Consider the following 18000-nt stretch of genomic DNA (forward strand, 5'->3'; position numbering starts at 1 on the left):
CTGGAACCTTGTATGATGTTTTACTTTCTTTGTTTTTTATTGTATATTCTTATATGTGCCTTTATGGTTTTTAACCGAAATAAAGCTTAAAACATCAACCAGTTGATCCCAAATTAAAAAAATACACGGTTTTAAGGAAACTGTTTCTCTACAATAGCTGTTAACTGATGGGTGTTCATATATGTAATTGCACCCTTCGTATGTCACTTCCATGCTTGAGCCAGACATGAAATGTTACTAGGGGTAACACAGCGAACACCATAAGGTTCAGGGGGACATGTCTCAAATGTCCTGAATGTGTATGATTTTTTTCTATACATTCAGGTGTAAATCAGTAGTAAGTCCTGAAAATGTCACACCTACTTAAAGAGGGTGATTGACGATAATCCTGTGGTCCGTACATGTGCACGGATTGATTGGCTTGCCACAGTTGAGCAACTGTCTTTCCCTTCCCCTCGTGGAAGGGTTACAAGTGCTAGCACATCTTCTGGAGAAAGATCATATTAGGAAAGGGATGAAGGAGCCCGCTCAGGTTTTTCATATCTTTTCCTCTTATTTTGTTATTCCTCTTCCTTTGGTTTTGTTATGCCTCCTACTCTAGTTTTGTTACAGCTCCTTCTCTGTTTTTTTATGCCTCCCCTTTAAACCCAGGATTTGTAAAGCTCTGCAAATCACCCGTGAGGGTCTCAAGGCGCTGAATTGTAGGCATGGGGAGATTAAGTGATTTGCCCAGCATATACAAGATGTTGAGCCAATGCCAAAACGCAACCTGGTTCTCCAGTCTCCGAAGTCAGCAGCTCAGGCCATTACCACACATCCTCTCCCCTTTGGTTTTGCTATGCTTCCTCCTCTGGTTACCCCCTCTAGTCCTCTAGTCTCCTTGGGGGCACTTAGGTCCTGATGCTTCACATTCCACTATGGACCAAACATTCTGACAACCCAGAAATCTGACTCCACATACTCCACACCCCTTATGTCCTTTTAACTTTTTTTGTTTGTTCACTGAATGTAGATATAATCAAAGCTTTGTATCAATTCTGGAGTCAGAATCTCACCACTTGGCCACAGTGTTTTTAGGACATCTTACCTTTTGTTAGAAGTAGGTGAGGCCCTCAGCCTATTTATCAAGGGTTATGTTACTGTAGTGTGAGGTAAAATGTATTTGTAAAATACATTGTTATGGCAGGGCCCTACCACAATATTTAATAAAATTGATGTCCTAAAAGGGAAAAGCACAAATGGCTAATGACATTTGGCAAAAGCAATGTTTTCACTACCTGCGTTCAGAAGACGGGCGATGTAACTAAGCCTTCAGTGTCGGTGTCAGTAACTAAGCCTTCAGTGTTGGTGTCAGTAACTAAGCCTTCAGTGTTGGTGTCAGTAACTAAGCCTTTAATGTCAGTGACAGTAGCTAAGCCTTCAGTGTCTGTGCCAGTAACTAAACCTTCAGGGTCTGTGTCAGTAACTAAGCCTTCAGTGTCGGTGAAAGTAAGCCTTCAGTGTTGGTGCCAGTGACTAACCATTCAGTGTCAGTAACTAAGCCTTCAGTGTCGGTGTAACTAAGCCTTCAGTGTCGGTGGCAGTAACTAAGCCTTCGCTGTCAGTGTCAGTAACTAAGACTTCAGTGTCGGTGTAACTAAACCATTACTGTCAGTGCCAGTAACTAAGCCTTCAATGTTGGTGCCAGTAATGAAGTCATCGGTGTAACTAAGCCTTCAGTGTTGGTGCCAGTGACTAAGCCTTCAGTGTCTGTGTAACTAAGCCTTCTGTGTCGTGCCAGTACCTAAGCCTTCAGTGTTGGTGTCAGTAACTAAACCTTCACTGTCGGTATGAGTAACTAAACCTTCAATGTTAATGCCAGTAACTAAGCCTTAAGTGTTGGTGCCAGTAACTAAGCCATCAGTGTAACTAAGCCTTCAGTGTCGGAACCAGTAATTAAGCCTTCAGTGTTGGTGTCAGTAACTAAGCCTTCAGTGTTGGTGTTAGTAACAAAACCTTCAGTGTCAATGCCAGTAACTAAGCCTTCAGTGTTGGTGCCAGTGACTAAGCCTTCAGTGCCAGTGAATAAGCCTTCAGTATCAGTAACTAAGCTGTCCGTGTCGTGCCAGTAACTAAGCCTTCACTGTCAGTGCAAGTAACTAAGACTTCAGTGTCGGTGTAACTAAGCCATCACTGTCAGTGCCAGTATCTATCCTTCAGTGTTGGTGTCAGTAACTAAGTCTTCAGTGCCGGTGCCAGTAACTAAGCCTTCGGTGTTGGTGTCAGTAACTAAGTCTTCAGTGTTGGTGTCAGTAACTAAGCCTTCAGTGCCAGTGCCAGTAACTAAGCCTTCAGTCGGTGGCAGTAACTAAGCCTTCAGTGTCTGTGCCAGTAACTAAACCTTCAGGGTCTGTGTCAGTAACTAAGCCTTCAGTGTCGGTGAAAGTAAGCCTTCAGTGTTAGTGCCAGTAACTAAGCAGTCAGTGTCAGTAACTAAGCCTTCAGGGCCAGTGTAACTAAGCCTTCAGGGCCAGTGTAACTAAGCCTTCAGTGTCTCGCCAGTAACTAAGCCGTCAGTGTCAGTGTCAGTAACTAAGCCTTCAGTGTCTCACCAGTAACTAAGCCTTCAATGTCAGTGTCAGTAACTAAGCCTTCAGTGTTGGTGTGAGTAACTAAGCCTCCAGTGTCAGTGTCAGTAACTATGCCTTCAGTGTTGGTGTAACTAAGCCGTCGGTGTCATTGTTAGTAACTAAGCCTTTAGTACTGGTGGCAGTAACTAAGCCTTCAGTGTTGGTGTAACTAAGCCTTCAGTTTTGGTATCAGTAACTAAACCTTCAGTGTCAGTGCCAGTAGCTAAGCCATTGGTGTAACTAAGCCTTCAGTGTCAGTGCCATTACCTTAGCCTTTAGTGTTGTGTCAGTAACTAAACCATCAGTGTTGGAGTCAGTAGCTAAGCCTTCAGTGTCTGTGCCAGTAACTAAGCCTTCGGTGCCGGTGCCAGTAACTAAGCCTTTTTTTTTGGTCTCAGTAACTAAATCTTCAGTGTCAGTAACTAAAACTTCAGTATTGGTATCAGTAACTAAGCCTTGTGTGCCGGTGCCAGTAACTAAGCCTTCGGTGCCGGTAACTAAGCCTTCAGTGTTGGTGCCAGTAGCTAAGCCTTCAGTGTCAGTGCCAGTATCTAAGCCGTCAGTGTCAGTGTAACTAAGCCTTCAGTGTCAGTGCCAGTAACTAAACCTTCAGTGTCGGTGTCAGTAACTAAGCCTTCAGTGTCAGTAACTAAGCCTTCAGTATTGGTAACAGTAACTAAGCCTTCAGTGTCAGTGCCAGTAACTAAACCTTCAGTATTGGTATGAGTAACTAAGCCTTCAGTGTCGGTGTAACTAAGCCTTCAGTGTCAGTAACTAAGCCTTCAGTGTCGGTGTAACTAAGCCTTCAGTGTTGGTGCCAGTAACTAAACCTTCAGTGTTGGTGTCAGTAACTAAGCCTTCAGTGTCAGTAACTGAACCTTCATTATTGGTAACAGTAACTAAGCCTTCAGTGTCAGTGCCAGTAACTAAGCTTTCAGTGTTGGTGTGAGTAATGAAGCTTTCAGTATTGGTGCCAGTAACTAAGCCTTCATTGTTGGTGTAACTAAGACTTCAGTGTCGGTCCCAGTAACTAAGCCTTCAGTGTCAGTGGCAGTAACTAAGCCTTCAGTGTCAGTAACTAAGCCTTCAGTGTTGGTGCCAGTAACTAAGCTGTCAGTGTTAGTAACTAAGCCTTCCGTGTCAGTGTCAGTAACTAAGCCTTCAGTGTTGGTGCCAGTAACTAAGCCTTCAGTCGGTGGCAGTAACTAAGCCTTCAGTGTTGGTGCCAGTAACTAAGCCTTCAGTGTCTGTGCCAGTAACTAAGCCTTCAGTGTTGGTGCCAGTGACTAAGCCTTCCGTGTCTGTGCCAGTAACTAAGCCTTCAGTCGGTGGCAGTAACTAAGCCTTCCGTGTCTGTGCCAGTAACTAAGCCTTCAGTCGGTGGCAGTAACTAAGCCTTCAGTGTCTGTGCCAGTAACTAAGCCTTCAGTGTCTGTGCCAGTAACTAAGCCTTCAGTGTCAGTAACTAAGCCTTCAGTGTTGGTGCCAGTAACTAAGCCTTCAGTGTCTGTGCCAGTAACTAAGCCTTCAGTCGGTGGCAGTAACTAAGCCTTCCGTGTCTGTGCCAGTAACTAAGCCTTCAGTGTCGGTGGCAGTAACTAAGCCTTCAGTGTCGGTGGCAGTAACTAAGCCTTCAGTGTTGGTGGCAGTAACTAAGCCTTCAGTGTCTGTGCCAGTAACTAAGCCTTCAGTGTCTGTGCCAGTAACTAAGCCTTCAGTCGGTGGCAGTAACTAAGCCTTCAGTGTCTGTGCCAGTAACTAAGCCTTCAGTCGGTGGCAGTAACTAAGCCTTCAGTCGGTGGCAGTAACTAAGCCTTCAGTGTCTGTGCCAGTAACTGAGACTTTAGTGTCGGTGGCAGTAACTAATCCTTCAAGTTTAATTCACCGCTTCTGGTTCTACAGGGTGTGCCAAGCCCGAGGGAGCTCGTTAGGTGAAGTACCTCCCTGTGCAGCAGGGTGAGGTGTTCTGGCTCCGGAGAGCAGCATGGCTTGGCATCCGTCCAGACATCAACAAAGCATGAGTCACAAGGGAACTATTCCTGCGCTCGAGCATACGTGCATGGCAGTGCTCTCCATCTCATGACTAATAATAAAACTGTGGCGGAACTATGTCCAACAGGAAGTACAAAATAGAATATTTTTATTTTATTTTACCTAAAAATAACTAACGCAAACAAGTAACAGGTTTCGGGACAAACATACATTGACACTCATTTCTAGTGCAAAAGGTCATTTATTTAGGACAGGATTTAACATCAACAACAACAACTTTGAACTGTATGAAATCCCTCTCACCCATCTTTCAACTTAGAAGCTTCCTTATGCCCTTCCTTCTCTTCTAATATCTCTCATCAAATCCCCTCCCCTAGACACTCCCCTATTCCTTCCATGCCCTCCTTGTTTGTAAACAATCCTCCCCCCCCATTCGGATCCTTCACCTCATTTTTCCCCTTGGAAGGGGGGAACAAGCCCGCATCTGGCTCTCCCCCCTCCCCCATTTCCTGCCAACCTTTGAACACTGCACCTGCCCTAACTGACGTTGAAAACCTAACCCTACCTACCTGACTCACACCCTACCCTTAAAACCCCCTCTGCCTTGTTGCCTACCTTCTGTGCAGGGCGGGTGGGTGGTCAACACCTTTCCCCTCTAATGGTCGGCCCGGAAAGAGGCCGACCCCACCCCTCCAAACCCTTTTATCCCCTCCCTAAACCCACCCCTACTTACCTGTCCCCCAATCACGGCGCACCCGCGCCACTTCCTGCAGTCCCGAAAAGACCCGCGGAGAGACTAGAGCGAGTCTCTCTCTCCGCGGGCCCCCCCATCGGGACAAACATACATTGACACTCATTTCTAGTGCAAAAGGTCATTTATTTAGGACAGGATTTAACATCAACAACAACAACTTTGAACTGTATGAAATCCCTCTCACCCATCTTTCAACTTAGAAGCTTCCTTATGCCCTTCCTTCTCTTCTAATATCTCTCATCAAATCCCCTCCCCTAGACACTCCCCTATTCCTTCCATGCCCTCCTTGTTTGTAAACAATCCTCCCCCCCCATTCTGATCCTTCACCTCATTTTTCCCCTTGGAAGGGGGGAACAAGCCCGCATCTGGCTCTCCCCCCTCCCCCATTTCCTGCCACCCAGGAAAACCCATGTGGCGTTTTTCTGCCCCACCCGGCAAACCCTCGTTTGCCACCCTGATTCCTTCTCATGTCCTGATCCACAGGTCCTCTCCCCACAACTTCTCCAGCATCAGCCTCAAACCCATTAAATAATACGCATTTCCCAATTGCGATAAATGAACTCCATCATCTCTGAACAATGTCCCCTCCTGTTCCTTAATATCCTCGTGCCTCAGCACCTTAATTCCTTGGGCCCAGCAAAACACCCTCATTGCCCTATTCAACTTTTTCCGAGCCCGTTCTATGGCTCCGTGGTTAATTGCCCCTCTCCATACCCGTCTGGGTATAAACTCTGTCCATACCAAACATGTCCCGCACAGGTTCCGCTTCAACAGCTCCAAATCTTTCTGCATAAATTGTATCAATGCAAGCCCAGATTGCCTCACCAAATCATTTTCTCCCAAGTGTATCAGCAACAAGTCCGGGCATCCCCACTGCGGCAAAATCCCTGTGATAAATGGGAGTAAATTCCCCCACCTCATTCCGCTCTTTCCCCACCAACGCACTTCGTGTTGTCTGCTGGGCAGTCCCATTGATCTGCCGTAGATCTGTCTTTCCGCAAATTTTGCCGCCCAATGTACGAATGAATGGCCGACCAGCCAAGTCACTGTCTTATCATTCCGCGGTCCGGCCACGCACCCTGTAAGGAAAAAACACTGTAACAAATGTGATACGAACTTAACCCCCCCCCCCCAACCTGTGTTTCCTTAGGGCCTAACGTAGCGCTCGCAGCATCGGGATTTCCATCTACCTATTGCTTTAATCTTAGCCCAATCCCATCCCAAATGAGCTGCAGCTGTTGCTGCCCCGATCCTAAAGGAGTGCGTTCCAAAATCCCCTGCTTGTCGCCCAGTCCGGCCCAAAGCCATCCTCAAAACCTGTAGCAACTGATAGCTAGTGAGTTTCTTTCCCGATGCATGTACAAACACCCCTGCTTCCCCTGCCTGCCCCCACTTTTGTTTGAAAACCATCCACTCCTTCACTGGGCATGCTAACTCATCACCTCCTTTCTCCAACCATACCCACTTCCCTTTTCCTAGCTGGTCCGTCTTGGACTTCCTGAGCCATATGCCCAATCTCCCTTGATGCAAGCAGATCTCCCTCTCCTTCACACCACAGTCCTTGCCTATGCCTAGTAATTCAGATACCCTAAAAGCCCCGAAAAACATCCAGACCATACACAACCTGAAAAGTCCTACCTCGTGTTCATCCGTGCAACATACTGGCAAAACATGCAAAAGTTCTTTCAGTATCCCAAATGTAATGGGCTCTCTTGCCTTAGTTCCCTCCCCGGCCCTAACCCTGCCCCATCCTTTCAACATTTTTCCCAACAAATCATTCCTTGCTGGATCCGTACCAAAGAAAAGCTTCCCATAAAATGAAACTCCTGCTAATTTCCCGCCTATCGTGGCCGGGGATAGCCCTCCCTTAATCAAGTACAGCACAAAGCGTAAAGCCCGTGCTTCTAAACACTCAGACCTCTGAGCCCAGAAATTGCCCTTAAACTCTTCAAAAGATTGAAAGTCCAACCATGCCAGCCTGTAACTTCGCCGCGTAGAGACTGCCAAAGACATCTCCACCAGCCCCGAGATCATCATGCCCCCCACTCCCAAATGTCTGCCGGGACCGTAGTCTTGGACTGCTCCGCTCCTGGCGCCAGGTCGCGAAAACGCCGCCACTGTGAACGAGATAGGGAGTCTGCAATCTCGTTGTATACCCCTGGTATGTGTGCAGCTTTAAAGATAACATTGAGAGATAGACATTGCAGCATGAATTGACGCAGCAAGCGCAACACTCTTAGATCTCTGGCTTTCTGTCTGTTCACCAATTCAACTACTGTCATATTGTCCACTTGGAAAACTACCGTCCGATTGGCCAGTTCCCGTCCCCAGACTGCCAGTGCCACTAACAAAGGAAAAAACTCCAGGAACGCAATACTCCTTCCTTGTTGCAACCACTGTTTGGGCCATGACTCCGCGCACCACCTCCCATCCCAGTAAATGCCAAAACCCGACGCGCCTGCTGCGTCTGAAAATATTTGAACTTGCCACACTGTGTCCACATCTCCAAAAGACATTGGTACCCCATTAAACTTCCTCAGGAACATCTCCCATACCTTTATGTCCTCCCTCAGGGCCAAAGAAACTCTTATCCTATGGTGAGGTAACACTGCCCCTGACATGGACAGCCCAAGTCTTCTACAAAAAGCACGTCCTCCCCTCACCACTCTACATGCAAAATTGAGATAGCCTAGTAGTTTTTGTGCAGTCCGTAACTCCATTTTGTGCAGCGTTCGCACAACTGCTAAGCATTCTAGGATTTCCTTCACTTTTGCTGCTGGCAGTCTTGCTACCATTAACTCCGCATCTAGCTCTATGCCCAAAAAGGTCATGATTGACAGCGGGCCCTCTGTCTTTTCCGGTGCCAACGGCACTCCTGTCTGCTGCATCAATCTCTGAAAGGCTCCCAAAGCCAGCCCACATGTCCCGGATGTCGCCTCCCCTACAAAAAGAAAATCATCCAGATAGTGTGTCACTGCTTTGTGGCCGCTTGTTTTCACAAAAACCCACTGCAGAAAGGTACTGAAAGTTTCGAATAGCGCGCATGATATCGCGCAACCCATAGGTAGGACCCTGTCTACATATATGGCTCCATCTAACTGCATGCCTAGGAGGTCAAAATCTGCTGGGTGAATTGGTAACAAACGGAAAGCCGATTGTATATCACATTTCGCCATTTCCGCTTTTAACCCGCACCTCAGGACTAATTTCACTGCGTCATCCACCGACGCGTAAATTACTCTGGTATCTTCCTGTGCGATAAAATCATTTACCGACGCCCCTTCAGGCCATGACAGATGATGTATCAGCCGAAATTCGCCTGGCGCTTTCTTGGGAACTACTCCTAATGGGGATATCATTAAATGATCCGTTGGCCAGTCGAAAAATGGACCTGCTATTCTCCCAAGTGTCACCTCTTTGTCTATTTTGTCGCGTATTACTTGCGGCTGTTCGTTTGCAGACCGTAAATTATCTGCCCATCGCCTCTGCCGAGGACCTTGATAACCTACCCTAAAACCTTCTCGAAAACCCCATTCCAATTGTCTGGCCCTATTCTTGTCTGGGTATTTGCGCAGCCATGGCAACAATACATCTAATCTAACTGGCGTAGGCCCCTTTTGGCGTAGGAGCACCTTGTGAGCCCCTTCCTCTTGACGCCCTCCATTGCTCTGCCGGGCTGTTGAGGGAGAAACAGTGTATGACTGGATGACGACCCCCGCACTTGGAGCAGTCATGTTTGAACCTACACTGAGCCCTTGAACAGAAACCCTTGTTGAAATTCCAACAAGCCCCTGTGTTACTCGCCTGCGTTTTTGTATTATTTCCCGCCCCTCCCAGAGCGGGGCGCGCCTGAAAGGGCTTATATGTTACAGGCAACCCGCTCGCCGTATGAGTGGATGCCGCTGTATGTGCTGATGCCATCCATTGCATCCATAATTCTGGGTCTACGTCCCCCCATGGTTTCTCGGGATTGATGCTCACCCGGGCTCTAAACTCCTCGTCATAACTTAGCCATGCGAAACCCCCAAAATGCATCTGAGCCTTCCTAATGATATCCATGTACTTAAAGAGCGCGATGGCCCGGTCTGGGTATTTTTCGCAGTATATGCTAGCGAAAATCAAAAAGGCAGATGTCCAATTGTCCATGGTAATGGGCACCCTAGGCCTGCGTGCTAACTCCCACTCCTCCTCCTTGGAGCCTTCTTTGGCTTGTATGTCCCTATGTAGTAGTTTGAAAACGTCAACATATTCATGTTTCCATATCTTTGTCTTAGTTTTTTCCGCGACATGAGACCCTAAAGGCATGGCCAAACCCATGTACGGCAGGCGCTTCTTGTGCGCTCCCCCTTCTTTGTCCTCGGCGTTCTTGCTCTCCCCAATGGGCGGGCTAACCGCCGTTGTAGTACTGGTGGCTGCCGTCTCTTTATCCTTGTTCATGTCGCCCTTCTGTGCTACGACCTCCCCCGGGTTATCCAAAACTGACCCATCTCCCACACCTATTGATTTGCTCGTGCGCGTAACCTTACTAGCTACTCCCCCGTCACCCCAAACTGACCACCATCTCCCCTTACCTCCAATTGGTTCATCCCCATAACGCGGCGCTCGCCTCGTCATTCCGCCACGTGGCCTCGATAGCCTTACACTTGACGGCCCTTCCGCCATGACGTCGTCCTGAAAAAGAAAAGCAGAGGCAGGGGTTGCGCCGCACTTGCGCCCCCGCCCCCCCCCTCTCTTAACCTCGCTCCCTTCCTCCTCACGCACTTCCCCATCTTCCCACTCTCCTTCATCTTCGTCATAGTCCAATTCCAACTCATCATCCTCTTCCCCGCCTCTTTTGTTTTCCATATACCCTTGAGGTTTGTTTGACGGTAGCTCTATTGTACTTTGGCCCACATGGCGTCCGCCAACCTGCTGATGTCCCCGTTCCCGCGATGTAGAGAAGGCCGCCGTAGACCCCTCTATTGCTTCGTTCCAACGCGCTTGGGCCGTATTGCACCCCGTTGGTGTCCCCTTTTTCTTGCCAACCTCCGACGTTGACCTTGTGCTGCCTCTCCCCATGTGGCCGCCTGAACCACTGGGGCTTTCCAAGCCAACCTGCCCCTCGGCCGCACAAGCCTCCTGGAACCTACCTTCTCCTGCCTGTGGTATCCAAACCCAGCTACCTTTGCTAACCCCTGCTGCCTGTACCCCCTTCGTGTCTGTGACCTCTTTAACTGTTTTGGTACCCTCGCGTCGCCTCCCTAGCTCCTCCCTGTCTTTGCATAACTGCGTCCATCTGGCCTCGGTTTCAGCCACAGCCCTACGCTGTTCGCGAATTCTGGCTTCTAAATCCCATGTTTCTGACTGGTTCCACCTCGCCTGGGGGGCAGGTCCGTGTAGCCCCCCCTCCATAATCACCTCCCCGGATTGCTTAGGTAACTTCGCCTGGCGTGGGGCTGGTTTGACCCGGCCCGCCCCTGCCCTGGGTCTCCCCAAGTATTTGCCTCTTTTCTTGGCTGGCGGCCCATGGCCCATGTGTAATGCACTCCCGCTCTTAGGGCGTGACAAATCCAATGGGGCCTGCAACCCACTGGGCCCCGGCGCTGGCTGTTCGGTCCCGACCCCCTGTTGCCCCGGGGTTTGCCCTGCCATGTCATCCCCTGGCCTGCCTGGGGGCCCCCCGCGTGCCGGGCCTGCGCCGCCTGCTCCCGTATCGCCTGCGCCCTGGTCCTGAGTGCCCTGGGTCTCCCCCCCAAACATTAGCGGGCTCAATACGTTAGGAGTCTCGGGCCGTACCTCTGTGGCCCGTTCCTGTCTCACTGGTACTTCCTCTGTGTCCCCTTCTGAATCCTGAGAATCGCATGCTGCGATTGCCGCCGCTACCCCGCTTGACGCAGCCCGTGTTGGGCGTGTCATGCCCACCCAAGCCTGCTCCAATACCCCGGGCCTAAGCAAATCAGCCCTCCCAGCCTCGCCCAGTACCCGGAGTGCTGCCCTGACAGCCTCCGCATCAGGAACGTTAGCCATGTCCCCCTATGCCTTGCCCTGTACACCCCCTATTTGAAAATATAAAGAATTGTTTTTTTTTTTATTTTTTTTTTTTTATATATATATTATATTTTAATTATCCTCCACGAAGGCCCTTGCTGCTGTGGGCCTTACCGCCTCCTATGTGGCCCCCACACCCTTTTTGCCCCGTGTGTCTAGCCCCCCCCCCACCTTGATACGCCTCCCGGTTCTTTAAAATTTTTTGGCAGGCCCGCCCAGGCGCTGCAGCTGTGTGGCCTCGTCTGTCAGCAACCGCGTGGTACCTGTGTGAAGGCCCCAGCTGGAATGCCGCCTCGCGGCCTCCCGAAGAAATTGACACGTCTCCGGCGCTATGCGGCGAAAACACGCGGGAACCCCTGCAGGCCAACGCGCGCCTGTGCCCTCCTGTCCCTGTCTTCGTGCCGGAGAAACAGTCTCCCGGGTTCCGGGGACTGTCGGGAGCGCCCGGGGGGGGGGGCGCGGCCCAGGCCGCGCGTGTCCTAAATGCCGGCGGGACGCCGCCTACTAATTTGCCTGCCCGGCCCCCGCGCAACCACTATATGCCTCCCTGAACGCCCACCCCACCCCTTACCGGTTGCAGATGCACCGGACCCTGCCTAAAAGCTCCCTGTACTCGCCTGAATTGGGCCCCAACCTGCCCTCGCCGTCTCCTAACCTGCCGCTCCACCTCAACACCTTTCCCCTCTAATGGTCGGCCCGGAAAGAGGCCGACCCCACCCCTCCAAACCCTTTTATCCCCTCCCTAAACCCACCCCTACTCACCTGTCCCCCAATCACGGCGCACCCGCGCCACTTCCTGCAGTCCCGAAAAGACCCGCGGAGAGACTAGAGCGAGTCTCTCTCTCCGCGGGCCCCCCCAAAGCCCCACTTCAACGTAACGTGTTAAAGCGACTGTTAAAAATGAGACCTCGCGCCGTCCCACGTCCCGCCCCCGTCAGTGGCTGCAAGAACAATGAAGCAATAGTGTCTTCACATGCACCCCCCCCCCTCCCTCCCCCCCAGAGACCCCTCCACTGAGCGTTCATCAACGCCACGCGATACACTGCACCAGACACTTTTCTCCGGGGTACGTATTGTATCTCCTAATTCACAGTCCTATACGGAATTCTGCTATAAGTAAGTTAGCCCCTCTCAAGTATAAGTGAGTTATAGCTTTATTACTGAAAATAAACACATAGCATGTTAGCATGAAAACAAGGAGAGGGGCTAAAAGCTGCCTGGAAAAGTGTCTATAACATTGTCATACAAGAGGCAGTAGTTGGAACAGGTGTGCCGAGGGACTGTGGCACCTGCTCAGGGGGTCCTTGACTGTCACCATTATTGTCATTCTCACAAAGTGCCAAAGACCAAAATAGGCAATTAAGCAGTGTGGAGGACCTGAAGAGAGTTATTAAAAAGTAGTCTTCTTAGCACCTTTCCAAAAGGAAGGAGTGATGGGAGCTTCGTAATTCCTTCGCCTCTGAGTTGGGATCAGAAGGCATTTTTCATCTGAAGGCAGAGACCTATTATTAGCAGATTAATAAATTATTAGTATCATTTTATATATATATATATATATATATATATATATATATATGTGTGTGTGTTTGCATATGTATATAGCTAAATGTAACACTGAATAATTGAAAACACTGTGTCAATGTCAAGACAATTTAAATTGGTGGCTACAAATTAAGTTAGTTTCCTTAGCATGAACTGTAGAAGCAGCTCAAGTACAACCAATGGAACCCGTGGTAGCAGCACAAGGACCGCAGGCAGGCTCTAGTGTGCATAGTTGGTGGCCTACTTCGAAGCACTGGTATGCGCCGACCAAAGAGTGCATGCATTAAGAGCAGAAAAGACGAGGTGAAATGCTACAATCTAGCAAATTGCTTTCTTTTTCTGAGAAACTCCAATCTTCTCATTAAAATTATATTTTCGATGTGTGTAGATTTTTTATTTGTGAATTAAATAAAATGTGTTTGCTCTGCAACGCTAATGCCCAGCTCCCTGGTGTTTCACCAAGGTGTTATGTACAGTTGTGGCTTTTCTTAGAGAAAGGAATGTTTGGTTGATAACTTGTCTAGCCAACAGACTTTTAGTGTCTCAGGAACAAGGTGAGATGCGGATTCGTTTAAAGTGGACCAGGCATCTTTTAGAGAGTTTAGGTTTCATCATCAATGTATAGAAGTGTATCATAGTTCTGGACCAGTTGTTGGGAATTTTGGGTTTTCAGGTAAATACTTCTAAAGGGAACTTGTTGTTACCGAAGAAAAAGATGGAAAAGATGATGATGATCGCAAGGAACGCGACTTGTTTAGTTTTGACAAATGAGCAGGTTACTGTAAGGGAGTTAGATCCAGTAATTTGGATTTTTTCTACTTCAATGCAGGCGATTTTCTGGGTGTTCTTCAGTACAGGGAATTACAGAGGTTGACGACTTCAAGTTAAAGGAAATGTTTATGGTATGCGACATAGTTTGCTTGTCCATAGTGGGACGAAAGGAGCTAGTATGGTGGCTAGACAACTTACAGGGCTGGAGTTGGTGAGCAATTTTTGGAGTATCTCAAAATGTTGTATTGGAGACAGATGTGAGTAACAAGGGCTGGAGTTTAGTTGAACAATTAGGAAAGTCGAAGGAAGAACAAGGTTTTCATATAAATTGTTTGGTGATGATGGCTGGACATTTGGTGAACAATGTGGTCTTTATTCATATCGATTATGTGTTTGTAATGAAATATAAATCGTTCAGATCAAGGCAGGTCAAAGGAACGTGCAGGTTTGGCAAAAGACTTGAAATATCTATAAGAAAATTGAGTTTGAATCTTTTTTTAATTTGAAGAGGATTGTTCAGGAATGTAGTCTAACAGAGGTGGACTTGTTTGCAAGCAGGTTAACTTTTCAGGTGAAGAAGTATTTGAGTTGGAGGCTAGATCCATAAGTGATAGCTGTAGATGCATTCCAATATAACTGGAATTTGTGAATGGGTTATGCTTTCCTTCTGTTTCTTACGATGCAGATAGTTTTGTTGAAGGTGAGGAGAGAGAAATGCCAAATAATACTAGTGACTCCATTTTGGATGTTGCAGGTGTGGCTTCCAGGTGTAATGAAGGTGGCAATAAAGGAGCTTTTTTATACCAGTGACATTTGCACCGAATCAGCATAAAAGATCAATATATCTAGCACCACACCCAGAAGGACAATCCCGGAAAGAAAACAGTTCACTTGCACAACTTTTAAGTAGGCAATAATAGATTTTTTCAGCGTGTTATGCCAGGACATTGCCTGCAGGACACACTCACTGTATGTGATACCTGATAAACCTAAGGTACCCAAAGCCAGGATGCAATATCTGTGTAAGGTAAGGGGGGTTTGATAGTGAATGTTTCTCCCAGCCATGTTTGGATGCATTCCTCTGTAATGGAAGGAATATGCAAATTTGAGAATCTTGCTTATTAAAGGGATATAGGTTATATTCCAGCATGATTCTGACAGTGTTATTTCGACCCTGCTGTTAATGTAAAATGAGACACAAATGTTTTTTGCAATTTGTTTTACATTGATGCCTCCCGAGAAGTCAATGCAAGTTGTTCCACTCCCGGATTTTTATGAGCAGTGATGGTTGTATGTTTAATAATACGCACAATGCTGTTTTTAATACTTTTTGTGTATATTTTCTACATTATTGTACACCAGTGTCTAAATTGTGTGCAAACAACACCTGTACCCCAGCACTAGCTGGGTTTGCGCCAAGATTTAACCCTTTATGCTCTCTTCCGCCTTCAGAGCTTTGCGTGATAATGCTGTTTCCTATGTGTTATCTTTCAGCAAGTTTTGTAAATTTTCACATGACATCCATTCTGATGGCAACAGAACTGTGCTGAAGGCCAATGAGATCAGCAACCTCAATGAAAAGGAGCTGCGGGTTTTGCTGCAATTGAATGATCCCTCCTGCCTTCCAGAGGTGAGCTGTTCAAGCTACAGTGAATCGGCACTGTTTAAATCATGGGACCTTTCATGGCTTCCTTCCCTAGGAGGTGGCCATTGTGGGCCTCGAAGGCCTGCATTGTGATACTGCTGTTAGTCTAGTACAAAATCACAGCAAACACTGACAAAGTCAAAATTATTTACTTTTCTAGAGTTAAATCTATTTTAAATACAACACGCAGGACATTTATGACATTGGCAGCAGGAGTGCACACATGGAAAACAGCCACGGGACGACAGCTCTCACGCTGCCATCACTCAGGGTACTGTTTGGTCAAAAGGTACAAGATAGTCAACAGCCTCCACAGAACAGGTACAGTGTGACAGGATAAATATATGTTTATGATACGTGGGATTCTGTAATCCCTGTATAAATGCACCCCTCTAATTCCTTGGCGACATGTGATGCACCCAGTCACCTATTATAAAGAAAAGACTTCACAACTCAACTGTAATAAGTTATTGCAGTACAGTTCTGACGTCACAGTGCCTTCTGCCAGAGCCAGCAGCTGAGGTGAGAGGCAGGTTAGGCCATGGAGCAGCTGTTTAAAGCAACAAACATAAAACGTTGCTCTTCTTTCTTTTGCTTCATTTTTCTAGCTTAGCGTGACAAGCAGAAAGAAGATGTTTATTTTTTGCACTTCTTCGATAATTATAGAAAAGTTAGAAGCCGAGCTACTGCAGCTTTTTTTTCAAAAAAAAAACTGACTTGTATTGAACTGTTTCTAATATCCTTTTACAATAAATATCTAACAGGTTTTTGATGTGCTTAGTTTTGCAATAGAGGTTCTGTTTTTATTTTTCACATTTGCAAACATGCTCGCTCTTTCATATGAAAAGGCTACGCACTAAGGTTTTAAGTGATTTGTGGGAAAGGTGATGGTGGGACCATCTATTTTAGTATTGTTTGTAGCAAACTTTGAACTGCTGTTCTCCCGGGCATCTCTCTTATGTGTGCAAGGGAAGTGTCTACTGCTACTGCCCTTGCTCCACTCATTCTGTGTGTAAGAGATAAAGAATAAAAAAAACCTGGCATACATGATAAATATATTGCAAGTCACCACATAGTTCCATAACGTTATAAAGGAACTTGGCCTTCAGTCTCATCCCTCTAATGGAAGAGGGATGAGACTGAAGGTCAAGGTAATATGAACTCCCCGGTCACTTGCAATATCCTTAGAATGTATGGCAGGGGGTACTTTATTCTTTATCTCTTACACACTGAATGAGTGGAGCACGGGCTGCAGCGGTAGACACTTCCCTTACACACATAAGAGAGATGCCCGGGGGAGCAGCAGCACAAGCTTTGCTACAAACAATACAAGAATAGGAGAGACAGCTGACATACCCTTCTCCTTCTGACAACTGCTCCCTCAGACCATTCACTCCTGAAGCATGTCCCCCACAGACACACCCTTCACACCAAAGCCCCCCTCTCACATCTTGTCCAGCTTACTCCTGACATCCTTGATAAATGCAGCCTTTCACAGACTTTTCACCTTAGAAAGTATAAACACTAGTAAATAGGGTAGCAAAGTTATGCCTCTATCAATAGAATTGTAGGTAAGAAGTAGAAGATGCAAACAAATTATATAAATCTGACAAGAATATCAGCCCTAGGAAGGTCCTCAACACGCATAACGCTTATGGCTTATGAAGCACTGCTACAGGAGGAGATGTTTGGAAGACTAGACACTTCTGCACCCTGCTGCAGGGAGCATGATGGCAGGTAGGTGTGGGGTCTGCTCAGGAGTGAGCATGCAAGGGGCGGGTACTAGTGGGGTTCTGCTGCTGGAGGGACTGTAGGGGGAAGGACAGACTAGGGTGGGGTACTATCAGTGCCGAACTTAAGTCAATGGTTGCTGGTGGAAGGGAGGGCCTTTTGCATGGGCGAGCTGGGCCCAAGCCCAGGGTGCCAATATTTTGAGGGGCGCGAGGAGCTGTGTGTATAAAGGTTATGCCAACAGCAGCACCCTTGTCATCTGGCTCCCGCCCGGTCCTTGCCTGTTCATTTCTATCTGGTTTGCCAGTTTAATGTGGTTTTAATCCTTTGATATCATAGCATGAGCAAGTTTTTAAAATCCCATTAGCCCCCTTCCTTGCTTTTTCACCCTCTGACCTGTGCTGACGCATAAGCAAAAGCAACAAAGCAAAAGCAAACACACATCAACACAACCATCATCTGAGTGAGACGGCTAAGCTATGGGTGATTTAGGTGAGCTGGGGGAGGTCCGGGGATGTGTGTGTTCAGGGGCCAGTCGCGGCTCATCCAGGCACTGACCAGAGAACACAAAAGGGACCCCTCCTGCCTCATTTAATTCAAAGGCCAGCTCTAGCTGGTGGGCACCAATACAACACATTTTACTGCACTGGGACTTATGCGTGGTGTGTTTTTTGAAGTGGCATGAAGGCGCTGCCACTACGGTGGGTATACACTGCCGTAACTAGATACGTAGAAGACGTGCTCGACACCCGGCACACCTGCTCCTATGACTGGCTGTTTTAAATGAGCACGGGACAGACATATCAAGGCTGTTATTGCAGCTAATTAGATTTGACGTCATAGAAACTGACTCTCCGTGTTGTATGCATCCCCACGCTGTGCTGAATCTGTGCCACAGGGGAGTGAGCCTGACAGCTACTACAGAACGG

General features: G+C 47.7%; 1 protein-coding gene across 1 annotated transcript in view; it reads left to right on the forward strand.

Moving 5' to 3' along the window:
- Positions 1-18000, forward strand: part of LOC138287528 (zinc finger CCCH-type antiviral protein 1-like) — a 118003-nt gene that overhangs the window by 19999 nt on the left and 80004 nt on the right. Inside the window, exon 3 of the mRNA XM_069228002.1 lies at positions 15190-15325. Coding sequence (XP_069084103.1) covers positions 15190-15325 — 136 coding nt within the window. The remainder of the gene's footprint in view (positions 1-15189; positions 15326-18000) is intronic.

Source organism: Pleurodeles waltl, chromosome 4_1, assembly GCF_031143425.1.
Source record: "Pleurodeles waltl isolate 20211129_DDA chromosome 4_1, aPleWal1.hap1.20221129, whole genome shotgun sequence".
Lineage (NCBI taxonomy): Eukaryota > Metazoa > Chordata > Amphibia > Caudata > Salamandridae > Pleurodeles > Pleurodeles waltl.